Here is a 17,407-nt window from a genome sequence, read left to right as displayed (position 1 = left end):
TATATATATATATATATATATATATATATATATAATATAATATAATATAGATAATTACTAATTTTGAGTATTCAAGTATTTATTAGAAGAAAAGAAATACACACGGCAATTGTCTGTGAATGGCACATATTTAGCTCCTTCCGGCTGGAATATTTTCATCTTATGAGATTTGGCTCTCTCAAGCATAATAAACCTGCTAAAAGGCTTTAACATGCTCACTTAGTCAAGAAAATTGCCCCAGTGACTCCAATGTCCAAAAACTGTCCGTCCTACATTCATTCCTTGAGAAAACGGGTCAGCTCTTTGTGTTTGACAGGAAGTTTGTTAACTCACTACAGGAGGGGTGGAGCGGGACTCCTTTCATTGCTTCCTGCTGTTCACAGTTAGACTCTAGTGGAGCTCACAGACATTGAGCAGAAGAACAGATCCTAGATCAGACTTTAATCGGCTCTCCAAGTTAGAACAAGAAACCTTTGAACCATGCTGTGCTAAATTACACCCAGGCTTGACTTTTTTGTTTTTTTGTTTTTTTTTTACATTTGGGGTAGTGGTGGTAAACAAACACTTGGTGTATAAGTGCTAACATGAAAAGTAAATATTACTGATTATAAGTGCAAAGACTATATTGTGTAATTTGTTGTTGTGCAAACGCTTTTGTTTTGCACAGGTCAGCGTGACCTGAAAGGTCTTGCACTTTTATTTTTGCAAATATACGCTGCCTTAGCAATTACTTTATCTATTGATTTAAAAATATATATATTGACTGTTTTAAAGCACCTTGCATCTTATTTCATACTTGTCACTAAAAAAATCTTTTTTTTTTTTTTGATTCAAGGTTAAATATCTAAAATTTTGGGAAATAATATTCATGGTCTGCTCTCAAATTTTGTTTAAAACTACATTTGTACAGATGCTGCCAATATGTTCTGAATGCTTGTTGCTGTGCAGTTGTCAATAAGTTGCATGTTTTATAGTTTGCCATGCGACAACAAAGCTGGATCAGATATAAAAGTAATAGCACACTCCAAAAAAAAAAAACCCGCTAAGGGTGAGCAATAAGAATAGTGCTGCTTCTGTTAGCAATCAACTCTAAATGAAAACCATGAATGCAAAGCATTATATTGCTCTCTGCTCTAGGCTTCAAGAGAAAGGAGTTTAGAGGGAAGCTAGCAATCGCCATCACTGCAAACTTTGTCAATCGCAACACGACAGCTGAGGCCAAAGTGGAGGAGATCAGCGGAGTGGCCTTCATCTTCAATCAGAAGTTCTTCTTGGAGCTCAAGGAGGAGACCGGTGTGGTGAAGCTCCTGCATGACGGAAACAAAATCTGGCTGCATTCTTTAAATATGATGACATGTTCCTTAATGTTTTTAAAATACAAATTATATAAAAAAATTACAAATCACATTATTAGCATCAGTGTGTAATGGTTCCAACACAATTGAAGATATTTTTGATGAAACATGAGGGCTCTCTGACCCTCCCATAGACAGCAAGGTAACTACCACGTTCAAGGTCCAGAAAAGTACCAAGATGATCGACAAAGTAGTCACAAGCATGATACTGTCGTGAACGCACGTCCACAAGCGAAGATGAACGAAGGTCTTACGGCTTTCGTACAACACGAGGGTGAGTAATTAATGACAGAATTTTCATTTTTGAATAACCCTTTAAAGTGAGCAAAACTGGATTGTACTCATCTTCTGAGACAGATGCCATCTTGAATATGCTCTCATCAAAGTTAATAATAGAGCTTAATTCATTGTACACAGCGATTAATAAAACACTAGCAACAAAAATAGTCGCACAATCATGCTAATGGACCTCATTTATCTTTTGTACAGGCATTGATTTGGAAAACATTGTCTATTACAAGGACAACACGCACTACTTTGTCATGACTGCAAAGAAACAAAGCTTGCTGGACAAGGGTGTGATCATCAATGTGAGTAAATATTTTAGTAACATTTAGTAATTTTATAGATTTTTATATATTTGTATACATCATGGTAGTATTTGTTATAGTGCTGTTTAGTTGTATTTAATTTATGTAATGTACTTATTTTTTAAATTTTTGACAATGTTTTCTTTTAGTGGTAAGGTTAGGATTAGAGTTAGCCTTTAATAATTATAATGAGCTTAAATTGCAAACAATAACAAAAATGGTCCTCACCATTATGTAAAAACAATCATTTGTGTGTCCTATGGCAAATATTAGTCATCCTATGATAGACGTTACAAAGTATTTTGCTCTCTGAAAGCATTAGAGAGAACTATTTTGTGTTTATTGTGAAAAGAAATCAGGAAGCCTTGTGCTGGCATCTGTGTCAGACATAGTTTCTCAGAGTATGATACAGGATAGTACAGCACAGCAGCTGAGTGATTGAAGCTCTTTGAGTGTTTGGCGTTTGTCTGGAGTTTTAAACTCACACCCTTGAACAGCAGCCCTGGTACTCACAGTGGAGACTGTAAAAACCCAGCTCATCACTCCAACATAATGATGATGATGCTGCTGCTGTGCAGTCCACTTAACTTTAAGCTACTTGTTGCATTCAAATTTGCCCTATTGTTTTGACATGCCTTGATAGGATTTTTTGTGATTACTTAACATCCTGCATGTGCATCTAAACTTATCTCAGTTGCCCTAAAAATTATTTAGATACTTAACTGCATTTCACTAAATAATATAAATTGAAATGTAAAATAATATATAAAAATATAAAAAAATATAGAAAAAATATTTTAAACAATTATAGCGCAAGTGCACATTTCAAAACATACACCATAGATATTTTTGTAATTAAAATAAAAAATGAAATTTACATTTCAAAATATATATTTTTTTGTCATAATTTTCAATTTAAAACTATGTAGGACAGACGGGAGTATGTTTTCCATTTAAAACGTAGTTTTTTCCTTTCCCAGGACTATATTGAGACCGAGCGGCTGTTGGCGAGCGACAACGTAAACCAAGAAGCTTTGCTCTCATACGCCCGTGAGGCTGCAGATTTTGGCACAAACTACCAGCTTCCCTCTTTGGATTACGCCATCAACCACTACAGCCAGTCAGATGTAGCTATGTTTGACTTCACCTGCATGTACGCCTCAGAGAACGCTGCGCTTGTGAGGGAAAAGAACGGCCATCAGATGCTGGTGGCGCTGGTTGGAGATAGTCTTCTAGAGGTGGGTGTCATCATATGCCATATCTAGTTAAATTTTTTTATTTTATCAGTTTTTCTAATTTATTTAGAATTAAAAAAAAATGTATTATTATATATATCTTGAATTAATTATGTATTGTATGTTATCATAACATTAGTAAGACTAACATAAATTTTAGGATATCTTTATCCTCCTTTTGCTTTAATAACAGCAGCTCTTAAACTGCATAAAACTTAAATATTTAGTCATTTTAAATGTTAACTTTTTCTTTCTTTCTTTTAAGTTTAAACATTCCAAAAATTTCCATTTATTTTGTGGTTTAAAAAAATTAAATCCTTGATTTTTAATCATCTTGAACACTTTGACCCCACAGTATGTCTAAAATTACACACAGGAAAACATAGTTTACTTAAGGTTTAAAAATTCCTGATTATTTCAACATGCCTGTTGACCGTACAGCATTTTGTTTAGAGTGCCCTGTAAACATGCAGTGTTTTTCTCTGTCTCATTGGTCTCCAGCCTTTCTGGCCCATGGGGACAGGATGTGCTCGAGGGTTTCTGGCTGCCTTTGACACAGCGTGGATGATAAAGGGTTGGGCTCAGGGCAAACAACCCCTTGATCTTCTGTCAGAGAGGTGCGAACACACTCCATCAACCAATGAAACATTTGGTCATGTTTTTTAATAATTTGTTTGTCATGACCCAATGTCCTCTTTGTTTGTTCATTATAGGGAGAGCATCTACAGGCTGCTGCCTCAGACGACCGCAGAAAACATCTCAAAAAACTTTGAGCAGTACACCATAGACCCAGCCACACGCTACCCCAACCTCAACTCCACCTGCGTACGACCACATCAGGTGAGACTGACACACATTATCACTATACATAGATCCATATGCATCTGTCTTCCTCCTGTAAATGCTAAACTTCCTGTCTCAGGTGCGGCATCTGTACATTAACGGCGAGCAGGGCTTGAGTTCTCTGGAGCGCAGTGGACCCACACGCACATCCGTAAACATCTCCAGACGAGGTAGATTCAAAATGTGTGTCTTATGAAGATGGCAGCAGATGTGACTGCCTGATTCTGTTTTGTTGAAACAGTCCTTTCAGGGACTGCAATCACAAGAATCAATGCAAATTCAAGCAATCCCTGCAATTGCTTTGCAATTTTGTCTTATTTCTGCATTTCCACTTAAAATTGATGGAAAAAGAAAGCAATATCAGGTAATGATTCCCCTGGCATGTTCCCCTTGATCATGCTACTCTTGACAAAAAAGCTCTTTATAAAACTCCATATTGAAAAATTGAACTTGTTTCATAATCACAACATAGGATTGGTGTCATATTTCCACTCAACCCAACTCTCAAAATCTCATTCAGTTTCATTTTACTACAATTAGAAAATATGATGTAGTGATGCCACAAGATCCATATTTGTTTTATACTGGCTCACCTGGATGTGGCCTCAAAGGAACAAAGATTTCCACACCCTCTACTCAATCAAAAGTGTCATGTTACATGACGAAAGGGTCAACAAAAGCGTGTGTAGACTTTTAGTGAATCTTATCACTCACACTGTAATGAGATGAATATATATATATATATATATATATATGCATGCATTTAGGAGACACTAAAGCAACTTACAAAAGCAATTTGTCACAGATTAAACACATACACACCCCTTTAGGGTAATACAAGACCACTTTATTTATTTGTTGACCATAATAAAAAAAAACTTTTTTATTTAATTAAATTATTTGATGAATAGAAAGTTTAAAAGAACAATATTTATTTTAAATAGAAATGTTTTGTAACATTATAAATGTCTTTATTGTTTTTTTTATCAAGTTAATGTGTCCTTGCTGAATAAAAGTATTAATTTCTTTCAAAATAAATCTTACTGACCCCAAACTTTTGAACAGTAGTGTTTATCACTGGCAGGTATTATAAAGAGCTGTCTTATTTGTCAACATTCAACATTTTGGCTGTCTGTGAATACATGTATATTGGATTACAATACAAATTTCACTGTAAAGCTCCTAATGATTGTACGTATTGATTTCAGAGTCAGAGGTGCGTCCCAGCCGGCTGCTGCTGTGGTGTCAGAAGCAGACCCAGGGCTACAGGGGGGTGGATGTGACTGACCTTACGACCTCCTGGAGGAGCGGCCTGGCTCTGTGCGCCCTCATTCACCGTCAGCGGCCGGACCTCATGTGAGCAAGACCTGACACACAAACTGGCTATCATTTTCATTCAGTTCCATGATCGCACCCTCATACGGTTTGACAAATGCTCCATTATTTGGTGGCTCTTTGATCTAACGCGTGGCGGTACCACCTCCTCTAAGCCATCAAAACAAGTTGTTTGCTTGTACTAAAGGACAATAGCTTTGATATTTCAACTTCGCTTCTCCTGCAGCTTAGTGAAAGTAGTTCAGTTCACTTCAATAAGATGAATGTATCAAAAGGGACCAATAGGGAGGTGAAACATTTATTTGACCAAAAGAAAGAGGAAGAAAAACATGCTGTGTGATGTTCTTCCCTGTCTCTGTAGAGACTGCATCATGATTTACATCGGCAATTACATCATAATTTTCACACTTTTTGTCATAAATCTTGCCGTCCCTTCTGGATGTGAAAGAAAATGTGTCGGCGAGATGTGACTCATTATAAATCAGCTCGTCCAATCATCACACCATTCTGTGAGAGGGTTTTTGACAAATATTATGCATCACCAAGGATACAGATTGCATGAACACAGGTTCTCAGCACAGTGGAGTGGCATCCAGAACTGATATGGACTTTCTTGCCCCCGTTTTCCCTTATTTGATCTGCCTATTTATCTCACTTTTGTGGTCTCTTCTTCCTCTCTTTATCTCTTCCTTAAGTGATTTTGACTCCCTGAACGAGGCAGATTGCGCTAAAAACAACCAGTTGGCATTTGACGTGGCAGAGAGGGAGTTTGGAATCCAGCCAGTCACCACAGGAAAGGAAATGAATGCCGAACGGGGGCCAGACAAGCTCATTATGGTGCTCTACCTCTCCAAATTTTACGAGATGTTCCGCAACTCGTTTCTATCCATCACAGGTAGAGCTTTCCATACTGTAGTACCTCAATAAAAAAAACCAAATTAAGTTTGAAAGTCTTCATTTGGGTTGTATCGGTCATGTAGTATAATTCTGAAGCCTGAAATATGTCATAAATGTACTTAGGGGTGGGCGATATACCGGTAGACACGATTAACTGGTAGAATTTTGTCAACCAGTAGAGATTTTGCACTATCGTCCTTTTGCCGCTGCAGAAACGGCGGTTTCCCCGGTAACGACTGTAAACAAAGCAGAGCTCCGCTCATAAACGCTACTTTATCAGATAAAATGAAAATGCCATCGAAACGTTTCTGAAGACACTCAGTTCCCTTTAAAGATACATTCATATAAAACACCCGCGCCTGATTTTGATTTTGAAATGTGCAGTGCATTATTCAACAAAGTCAAACTGTCAAAGCCTTTTGTCAAATCTATTTGTGGCAGTCAGTGTTGATATTGTGGTGGGCCGCCACAAATAAATCAATGTATGGGAAACACTGGTAATGTAAATTGAAATATCAGAAATGTGTTTAAAAATCATCACCGTAATTGAAAAAAATTATATCGCGATATATATTGATTTTGAATTATTGTCAGCCCTAGCTAGTATTCGTTTGACAAGAATTATGAAATTTAAAAAAAATGTATATCATAAAGACCTTATTTCAAGCAGAAATAACTATATCGTGATGTATATCATGACCGTGAAATAAAATCACTCATATCATGATATAAGATTTAGGTCATATCGCCCACCCCTAAATGTACTAATGTGCCTTCAAATGAAGTCTGGATTTTTAAAAAAGAGAACTGCCCAAAAACTCTTCTTAAATATAGTTTATTCCAAATAAAGTGTGTGAAGATCTCCAGTGCCACCATTTAAAGACTGTTAAAGCAGCTTGTCCATAACTGGACCACCAAAAATTCAACATTTGTCATAAAACTCTGTTTTCAGATATAGATAAAATGTTGCATTGGGCAACTATCATGTTGAGGAAGAGTTTTTCATATATTGGCCTGGATAGCACTGCATGCTATCGCTTTGGATAAAAGCGTCTGCTAAATGATTAAATAACTAAATGATTAAATGTAAAAGTAAAAGCTGCATGACTCAGAGTAAGGCATTTTAAAAATGTTGGCATACTGATGTAACTTACAGATTGTGAGGCTGTGTCTTTGCTGACAGTGTGCATTTGTGCATCTGCTGTGCACGAGTTTTCTCATTTTGAGAATTCTCCAACTTAAAAGAAATTAAAAATAAAATTGTGTTACATTACCTTTAAAAAGCACATAAGCTGCAGCGTTTTATAATGGTTCAAGGTGTTTCATTGAATTTAATAGGTAGAATTTAATATTTGCTGCTGGCAGTATTTTTTTATTAGTGCATGCAATCTAAAAACAGTTTATGTAATAGTTAATTATGAATATTAAATAGTTATGAGTTTTATAATATACAATTTGTATATATTATATATTTCATATATATTATATTCTAATTATTACTACTACTATTATTATTATTATACATTTTTATATATTTAATTGTTTAATTTATAATATAAGGAATTATTATATTTCCTGTTCAGTTGCACACCAGAGTATGATACAAAACAAGATTTTTGTGTTGTGTTTGCAGGTGTACCCAAAGAGACTGATGCAAATAATGAAGACTATTCATCAAAGACCACAAACTCTCTTTACAGCTCGATAAATCAAGCACTGCCTCGGAAGAGAATACCAAAGGTAGCATTTTTGCCCTATTTACTTAACTAATATAAACTGAGCCAACAGCTAAACCTAATAATGTAAAACACTACCACTTCTGTATCCCAAGGTTGATAAAAAGTTGGAAGACAATGACAACAAAAAGAGGAAGAAGGCCAGCAGTCATCTGGAGGAGGTATGTTAACTTATATGCCCTATATGTCTTCTTTCTAAACATCCACAGTTTATTACTTTGCTTCCTCTAATTGGTCTGTTTCTTCCCCCAGTTAATGCCCAATCAGAGTGCGCCCCCTGTAGGTGAGAGAGAGGAACAGAAGGAAAATAAGGTGCGCTTCATGGCAACTCAACTGCTGGCCAGGTTTGAGGAGAACGCACCAAGCTGTGGTGTGCGCAGACAGGTACGGCTCCACTTCTCTTTTCTTCTTTTTTTTTTTTTAAAGCAGCCAGTGTCCATCAGGAGATATTACTACATCAATGATCCTCACGATCCCCTAAGCCTTAGCTGCTGAAAAGATAACAGGATGTATATTGAGCCTCTTTGTGGACTCTTCTTTTGTCTTGTAGTTGGTCGTTTTAGTATTTCAGAAACGTAGTCTGTAAACTGCTCATGTGGTACTGATACTCTGGATTCAGTAGAACGAGCAGCAGGGATCTCTGATCTAATCCAGATCCTGAACGTGCCTGTAATCCCGTATGAATACCTGTCTTTGTACAGCGAAAGTAAATCCTCTGCTTCATCAGATGCAGAATATTTCAATTTGGATGCATGACAGTGCATTTCAAAACATGACTTTAGTTTGTCAAAGAAGAAAGTGTAAGATTAATGCTGTGAATTTAGTTTTTTTTTTTTTTTTTGGTGGGTTGTTGGCAGAAAAAGCTTGACTTCGTTAACAATAGGTGCGTGTTAGAACGAGCCGTTTTAGGTAGGCGTGGTTAACTCTTAACTTTTATAAAGAATATCTCTTTGGTTTTGAGACTTTACAGATCTTCTTTATGCACCAAGAGCTTGTAACACTCCAAAGAGAAAGGAAAAATTGAAATCGCATCATATGACCCCTTTAAGTATAATTCATTAAGTACACTTTTCTTTTACAGCATTTAATAATCTAGATTAATGTTATTTCTCAATATACATTTTTTAATTATCTAATTATCTAATTCACGTATAAATTACCATATATTAATTTATTATGAGCTTACATAAATGACAATTGTATATTTATAGATTACATAAACCTTCATAATAATAAAATAATAAATTATACAATAGTATAATTATAAAGTATATTAAAATGTAGTGTATTAAATAATGTTATTGAGTTAAACGTTATTGTAAAGTGTTATCAGTGACTAATTGGTAACACTTAAAATGACACATGTTTTGCTAGTCAATTTTAGAAAATTAAGATTAGCCTAAAACTAACCACATGAACCAGTCAACAAAAACAAATAACATTTCTATTGTTCCTGGCACAAATTTTATGAAGGTTTGGAACAGATTTTCAGGAAGTATGTATAGTATTATTTACAGAAAAAGTTGAAATCAGAAAAATGAATGTTTTGTCTTTAGTTGTAATCCCTTAATGCAGTGTAATTGTGATTTTTCACAGTCGTCCTGCTGTTTTTTTTTCTGCAAACTTTCCTTTTTGAGATTAGCAGTGGTCGTTAAATGGTCTGGCTGCTCAATTATAGGCTTAAAGGATGTAGGTCACTCATGGAGTGTTAATACTCCATAACTGAATATGAATAGCTAATGAACTTTCTTTGCAGTGCTGTCGAGATGATTATAAGCCAGTCTGTGGTTTTAAGCATTTAATGCTGTTTCATTCAGTTGTTCTGCTCTTACATTTACTTTCCTTTTTCTGTGGCTTTTCTAGCTTTCCTCTGATTTTCTCTTCCTTTCCGTCCTGTTTCTTTCTGCATTTTCTATCTCTTTCTATTTCCCCGGGTGCAATGTTACCGAAACTAGTCTGAATCTGAGACTGAATCTGAGACTGACTCTGTTGCTGACAAACCTGTGTCTCTGGACATGACAGAAAACCCACGGTTTGCCAAACCTAAGAGCCAGCTCGCACCCCCTCCACCCAAACCAAAATGGCAGGTATGCTCCGTAGCATGTGAAAGATCCGTCATTCCACATCACCCACAATCTCATGCCGTGTATTGATTGCATTATGTGTGTCCACTGCTAACGTGACACACATCCACGACGCAACGTGATTTACACGAGTAGACAATGTCACTAGATCGACATTTCCTAGAATAACATTCCTATCAGTCAATCCTTCTGTATGGGTTTTCCACATTCAGTCGTTCATTGATGTGGCAGTGGATGCTGATCCAGGAACACGACCTACTTATGTAAATCGTGTTAAATGTCATTCGTGTGGTATGTTCTTTTTAGAACAGTCATTTAAAGTTGGAATTTAAACTCTTTTTAAAGACTAAGACTATTTTATAGACTATTAAGATTATTTTTTTTTTGAGTTAAATTAGTCTTCTTTTTTTAATGATTTCAAAATAAAACACTTCAAACTAAAATCGATGCTACAAGTGAATTTAGGTATCACAACATTAAAATGTACCGACTGAAAAATGGATATTCATGTTGAGATTTGCAAAAAAAATAAAAAAATTTAACAGTGCTATTAAATTAGTTTTAATTCAAACTGTTCTTGACTTAAAAAAAATTAATAAAATTAGGGATGCAGCAATATATGCACCTGTGCCAAATATTATTTTCACGTTATGACTGATATTCAAATTTTATAAATAAAATATATATTTTAAATAATTTGATTATTTCTTAATAAATTAAAAATGTAAAATGATAATTTCTTAAATTAAAACTTTCTTAATAAATTCAAAATAAAACACTCAAAAGTAAATTGATGCTACAAGTGAATGTAGACATCACAATTATTATGAAGAGTATGAAAATGGATATTTATTTTAAGATATTGTAAAAGATTCTATTTAACGGTGTTATTAAATTAGTGTTTTTCTAAGATTCACTATAGGTTAGTAAGCATTATATGATCTAAATGTAAAAATAAAGAAAATGAGCATGAACAATTAAAATATGCAGTATCTACCAATACAATACATTTTTTTTAAAATCTGTAATATATGCTAATAACCGATATGGCACCAACATAAATCATGCATCCCTAATAATTTTTTTTAATGAATCTGGCTTCAGATTTGACATTGTCACCCGTGTCCTTTCAGCCTTCTCCTTATCTTAGACTGCTGGAATCTCACACGAGGAATGAGACCCATCATTCTGACCACCGTTTACAAATCCAGCCCAGTCACGGTCAAAAAGAAATCCAGTCCAACCACAAAAACACTGCCATTCACCATAGTCTCCAGCTTACTGAAATTCCCTCAAGTTATCAAAGCAGTGAGTCTCGTCCCAGATCTCCTCACATTCCCTTCAAAGTGCTTCAGTCGGATTCTCATCTGCCCTCATTGATGGCAGACCCCTCAGATTCACTCCCATCATTCACGCCAGCCCTGAGCGCAATGTTGCAGTGCCAACAGAAGCTGGAAGAGGAAGTTAGTCAGGTGAATGGTGTGATGCATCAATCCAAACCTATTACATTTCTAAAATAGGGGCCTGAATATCAAAAAACACTTAAACATCTTAGCAACAGCATAGTAACCAAGAATAACATTCCCAGCATGAGTTTTGCACGCACTCTAAATAATCGCTACTAATGTTTTCTGAACAATACATAAAATTAATTTGAAAGAGGTCATGAACTGCCTTTTTTATTAATTTGTACTGTTCTCTATGGTACACTTATGTTATCAAGATTTTTACATCAAAAAACATCATAATTTAGAAGTAATATGCTATTTTCTGTCCTATTTTGAGCCCCCTCATCAGAAAGCTCTGTAGGCGTGGCGGATTGTAAACTCTGAAGTAAACGCCCACTGCTATGATTAGCTAACAGCTGTGTATGTTTGACAGCCTACATCCTTTACAAATGGACACTGCTGTGATTTAGGTTAAAAACGCATAAATACTCGGTACATATCAAACGATCTGTAATAACAGAAGCAATAGTGATCATGTAATAAAAACAGTTATTCACACTTGTGTGGTGCGACATTACTGTCGGATCCAATATAGTCAGCACAGCATCGTCTTTTAGTTTGTCTTTCTGAAAATCCTGCGTCGAATTGTGCCTTGTTTGTAAACGAATCTGCGGTGAAATGAAGTGAACAAAGGACCAAGTTCTTACTGACGCGGTCTGTAACTTCATCAAAAATAAACTTCATCCACTCTTTCTTAATGTTGGGATCAGAAGGAAGGCAATGCAAAGGCAATGCAATGTGTTTTTCCACAACTTGGCTCTGAACAGCGTGTTGTTGTTTTTGGGGCCCTTTTTATCGTTTGATTTCTTTGTAGACCTGCGATTGTCTCTCTCGTTATTTACCCACTACATGCGCAAATCAGTTAGCAAAGCTAAACAGGCAGTGATGTCGAAGCAGGCGTTGATCATCTTCTGCGGAGGCGGGGTTTAGCCACACTATTACATCATAAAGTGGCACATTCCACAAGCTGTCATTTTGGCAGATTGGCTTCAATATAAGCTGTTTTTAGGCTAACGAAAAAGATTTGAGTTCTGAAACTTACAGGATGTTTTTATAGTACAATGACCTCTGTGTCAAAAGATCAAGGGAATTTAGATTTCTCAGTTCATGAAAAATGTAAAGATTATTACGCCAAATATTTTTTTTGCATAATTTTTAGGTTAATTAAAATTCAAATAATTTATATTAATATTAATGCTTTCATTTTTTTTAACTACTCTTATTAAGCATAAGGACAGACTCTAGATCTTTTTCCTGATTTATTTTGAGCTTGCATGCCATGCATGAATATTTTACATTTATTATTGTAAACTTTGAATAATCTGTTTTCTTAAGGCCTAGATATACTTCAAGCGAAATCAAAGAACGAACTGATGTGGCATAATTTCGAACAAAATCCGGCCAAAACGAAGTTCGTTTTGAGAGTTCAAAACGTCTTGCCAAAGCAAACATTCCGGAAAAGTTTGTTCTGGCTGCAAAACACCTTCGTACTACCATTGGTCCGTGACAATTACGTCATAGTAGGTGTGCGCTGAGGCTCCGCCTTCTTTCACGTGGAACTCTTCTCTGGGTACATTTCGTCTGTCGAGTCCTTGGGGGTGAGATGTCCGCACAGTGGAGAGCCGCTTTATAGTAGCAAATTAAGTTGTGCTTCTGATGAGATGAGACACTGACACCGTTTCTCATGTTTAATACTGCTGCTTAGTTTTAAGCAATATATTGAATAAAGTGCCATATAAATACACGTGACGTGACTTCACGGGAGTGCTAATTTGCAGAGCTCGTGCAAAAATACCAATGTTGCTATGATCAGATGCTTTTAATAAATTTTTGTTGTGTTTATTTTGTTACTGAGAGGAAAGCGCGCAGCACGTATTTACATATTCATATAACCGTCGCTTTCATCAGAGTGGGCGGCGTCGGGATGTTCGATAACAGTATACCGCTGCTCACGTATTTCAAACTTCGTTTTACCCCTAAACGAAGAATGAAAAAGAACTTCGTTTTGAGTATATTGGGGCCTTTACTGCTACGGACAGTCATGGTTTTACTTCCTTTATCTCTTGTGATGCTTTCTGTCTCTTTTGCCTTTGAATACTTTGCAGAGAAAAGTGCAGGCTGAAATTACTAGACAGTTCGACAAAAAGAGCATTAAAGTGCGAGCTCAGCAACTGAGCCGCCTGTTCACTGGCAAACCACTTCTACCTCAGGTGAAAAGCAAAGACTTGTTTTTGGATTGCATCCATAATACTAGAGCATGATGGTACAGCCCTGCTTGCTGTGTGCTCACAAAACTTCAACGGCTGGTTTAGTGTGTTTTAACAAGTACTTTGTGTTGTGTTTTGGTTTTTGGTCAGAAAATAGCCTCAATATCTATGACATTTTATTTTGGACACTTTCTACTCAGTTTGTTTGTCCTTACTTGACCTCACAAGGGATTTTCCCTTGAAAGGACTTCAGAGGAACAAGGACTTAAATATGCCAACATTGGTGATCTCTCTCTTTCTCCATGCTTTATTTACAGTGACCTTTTCTTTTTCATCCTGACTTATATAATTATTAAATGCAAAAACTGAGGTAGAAGAAATGCAGAACAGTTTGTTTGGTCAGCACGCTTTCATTTTAGCAGAACTAATCAGGAACGCATAAAATAGTCACGTTGCGGTTGGCCACTTTGCTGAATGTAGTCCTCTGTTCTCTCTTTCTGTCTGTATGTCTTTCCCTTTTTCATTCTCTCCTATAGAGAGACAGATCCTCATGGTTTTTGACCAATATGAATATTGTAAGATATTCATAACTGATTAAAAAAAAATTATTCCATTAGAATATTATAAAATATTATTAAAACACTAATATTATTATAATTGTATTATTATATTTCGTATTATATTAAGTACTGATTTAATTAATTTTTATAACAATCTTTTATTTAAAATTGTATTATTTCAATATTAGCTACACTCACAATAATAACAATAATAACTAATATTATATTTGTAGTAGTAGTATTTTATTTCTTTATAACGAAATATTTAATATTTTATTTATTAATGACATTGTTATTAATTATAAAAAGAGATATTTAATATAATACATATTAATATTTTAATATCAACTACACTCAATAATATTATTGCTCAATATAGTTTATTATTGTTAGCAGTAGTATTTTATTTATTTATTATAACAATAAATATTTAAAATAATGCAGTATTTCAGTATTAGCTATAATAATTATTATTATTTATTTATTAGTAGTAGTAGTGGTAATTTGTTTTTTTTTAAATCATTATTTTACATCTGTCCTTCTCTTGTCATCTTGCAGTGTTCAGTTTCTGAATAATCTTTGGACTGTGATTTCTTTTTTTAAATGTTTCTTTTCTTCTACATCTTCTTTGCTCTCCTGACACAGGCAGATGAAAGCTCTTCTGCTGTTTCTTCTTCTAAAGCTTTCTCAGTTCAGGCTATCCCAGAATGCTCTACTCTCTCCTGTCATCTGTCTCCTGTTCCTTCAGTCCAATACAAGCAGGTAAAACATTGTGATTATACTAATAATAGTAATTAGAGGAGCTGTCCTGTTTCAGACTACATAAACACTCTATCTGCACAGACTGTGGTTTGAGTCACATTACAGAATTTAAAAAAAATTGTATATCAGAATCTGTAAGTAATGTTGAAAGGCATTTTCCATTGGTTGTAGCGCAGTGAAGATTCAGAAACACAGCTGAACCACGTTCAGCACACAGATCACTCTGAAATCAGACGTGTAGAGTGCATTGACCCCTCCAAACAGGTATTCAAGCAACTATGTTGTGGCTGTGCGTCCTTATACTGCCTGAATAAAAACAACAAACTGACCTTAACCTTTGCATGTCATAAACACTTTTGGATGTTTTGCCATTAATAAAGCAGGTATGATTTCTTTCATATTTTGTACAATTCAAAAAATTAATTGATTTCTAACTAGGGCCAGTGTAAAAACGGTCACACATTTTTTGCACGATTTACGTTATAAAATGAGCATGTCGTTCCTTTGAAGGAGCATCACATTTGCTACACATTGAATGCATGAAAGAACACAATTGTCATTTTTATGTAGTAGTTTGTTAAGAGATCACAACACTTTTTAAGATATGTTGCTTTTTCTTAAGTCCCTGAAACATGAAGAAATTAGATGGGTGGTAAAACGTATTATATTTCTATATAGTATTCCTTGTATATATTGTGTAGTTAGCGGAAATCTATTAAATAGGGCTATAGAAATAGTTTACGAATACAATTAAAGAATACAATTAAGTACTGTAAAATTTATTTAAAGTTTAATTTAAATTTGATTAAAGAGGGTCCACTAAATCTTTCATATCTGTATCATTCTCCACTATGGTTTGAATATCTATCACATTTCTTCTTATTTTTCTATTCTCCCTTTTCCCCTTCATTTCTTCACTGCTGATTGTCAGAGAACTGTGGGAAAGGTTTCCTCTGCTATTGGCGTTAAAGCAGCTACACTGGCCATCTTATATGAGACCGATCATAGACCTAACAACCCTTTTACCCTCTCACTGGTAAGCACCTTGTGTCCTGGGACAAGATGATGTTTAAAAGAGATGGTTATTTCTTCAGGCTACAGAATCCTCTGAAGTTTTTAGAGGAGCCCTCGTGTTCTTGTTTATGTGAATCAGAAGTCATTTCATTTTTCCCAACAAAGATTTAGTCTGTATTGCAAAGTTACAGCCTCAGGATGTAGGCCAGTGTCATGAGGTTTTCTTTTATATATCAGTTGTCTTCTGTTGTAAACTGGTGTGTTTCAATCTTGTGATCTGTAGAAAGTGGAAAGAAGTGCAAAAACGGCATGTTCTTTGTTGACGGCCACAACTTTGTGACATTTTCTGTAGTTAAGAAAGTCTTTGTCCACAGACAGAGGCCAGAAGATGTGCAGAATCTGGGGTGGCAGACCTGCCAAACTGTACGCATTTTGCGTAGCGGGTACGCATTTTGACCTTAAAGTACGCTGGTACGATTTGTCACTCTAAACTACGCAAAAACCCGGTGACCTGTCCACGCGCAGTAAACAAGCAACAGAAAAAGATGAGGAGTTCAATCAATCAGAGCGTTTTCCGTGTTTTTTTTTTATTTCTCTCCAAACTGGCTCTGTTTGTGTGTCCGTGAGTCGTGCGCTGAGATGAGGAAACACGTGTATGGTATTTCCTGGAGTCGTGAGCTCTATTTCTTCGGTGATGCATATGTGGACTTTCTGCGCAGGGGCGCCCTCTAGTATCCAGTATGAATGAAACAGACATTACATGTGTTCATAGCACTAAATAATGGCCAATCTATAAAAATAATACTTCTCTCAAAATAAATTTAAGGTAGACGTGATAATCCATGTTTTTCTACAGTGTACAACAATGTACTGGAGTTTTATTTTTTTAAATAGCATTTAAAATCGCTAAAAAGAACTCTGTTGTGCCAAACCATCAGAACCAAACTGAAAACTGTGTTTAAAAAACTGAGGTATTTATTGAACCTTGGGCTAACTGTATTGTTGCATTCCTACTGTTTACTCTAAAATACTGTATAACAGGAATATCACAAACTGAGTGCAGACTCTTGAGTACTAACCTATGAAAAATATTTAACATGAAGTCTAGCATTTTGCACATTGTGCAATTACGATTTTGACATTAGCCATCAAGGAGCTTCAAGTAATGTAGGAATAGGCTATATGACCCCTGGTATCACCCCATATCACCAAACCTGCTCTCTGACCCTCCCATAGACAGCAATATAATTAACACGATCAAGGTCCAGAAACGTAACAAGG

At 35.5% G+C, this 17,407-nt stretch overlaps 1 protein-coding gene across 5 annotated transcripts in view; it reads left to right on the top strand.

The window, feature by feature from the left end:
* LOC107707484 (protein-methionine sulfoxide oxidase mical2b-like) overlaps nucleotides 1–17,407 on the top strand; it is a 61,492-nt gene that overhangs the window by 24,896 nt on the left and 19,189 nt on the right. For 3 of the 5 annotated variants that reach the window (XM_016511511.1, XM_016511512.1, XM_016511510.1), the window contains exons 6-22: nucleotides 1,138–1,293; nucleotides 1,845–1,945; nucleotides 2,926–3,183; nucleotides 3,682–3,797; nucleotides 3,894–4,020; nucleotides 4,103–4,193; nucleotides 5,232–5,379; nucleotides 6,054–6,253; nucleotides 7,889–7,995; nucleotides 8,087–8,152; nucleotides 8,244–8,375; nucleotides 9,947–10,078; nucleotides 11,209–11,547; nucleotides 13,689–13,793; nucleotides 14,996–15,112; nucleotides 15,284–15,376; nucleotides 16,044–16,148. In XM_016511511.1, coding sequence (XP_016366997.1) covers nucleotides 1,138–1,293; nucleotides 1,845–1,945; nucleotides 2,926–3,183; nucleotides 3,682–3,797; nucleotides 3,894–4,020; nucleotides 4,103–4,193; nucleotides 5,232–5,379; nucleotides 6,054–6,253; nucleotides 7,889–7,995; nucleotides 8,087–8,152; nucleotides 8,244–8,375; nucleotides 9,947–10,078; nucleotides 11,209–11,547; nucleotides 13,689–13,793; nucleotides 14,996–15,112; nucleotides 15,284–15,376; nucleotides 16,044–16,148 — 2,393 coding nt within the window. The remainder of the gene's footprint in view (nucleotides 1–1,137; nucleotides 1,294–1,844; nucleotides 1,946–2,925; nucleotides 3,184–3,681; nucleotides 3,798–3,893; nucleotides 4,021–4,102; nucleotides 4,194–5,231; nucleotides 5,380–6,053; nucleotides 6,254–7,888; nucleotides 7,996–8,086; nucleotides 8,153–8,243; nucleotides 8,376–9,946; nucleotides 10,079–11,208; nucleotides 11,548–13,688; nucleotides 13,794–14,995; nucleotides 15,113–15,283; nucleotides 15,377–16,043; nucleotides 16,149–17,407) is intronic. The other 2 variants (XM_016511513.1, XM_016511514.1) reach the window with 2 other exon arrangements.

Source organism: Sinocyclocheilus rhinocerous, unplaced genomic scaffold (assembly GCF_001515625.1).
Source record: "Sinocyclocheilus rhinocerous isolate Xijiao unplaced genomic scaffold, SAMN03320098_v1.1 scaffold534, whole genome shotgun sequence".
NCBI classification, from domain to species: domain Eukaryota; kingdom Metazoa; phylum Chordata; class Actinopteri; order Cypriniformes; family Cyprinidae; genus Sinocyclocheilus; species Sinocyclocheilus rhinocerous.
This window is presented reverse-complemented; position numbering and strand designations above follow the sequence as displayed.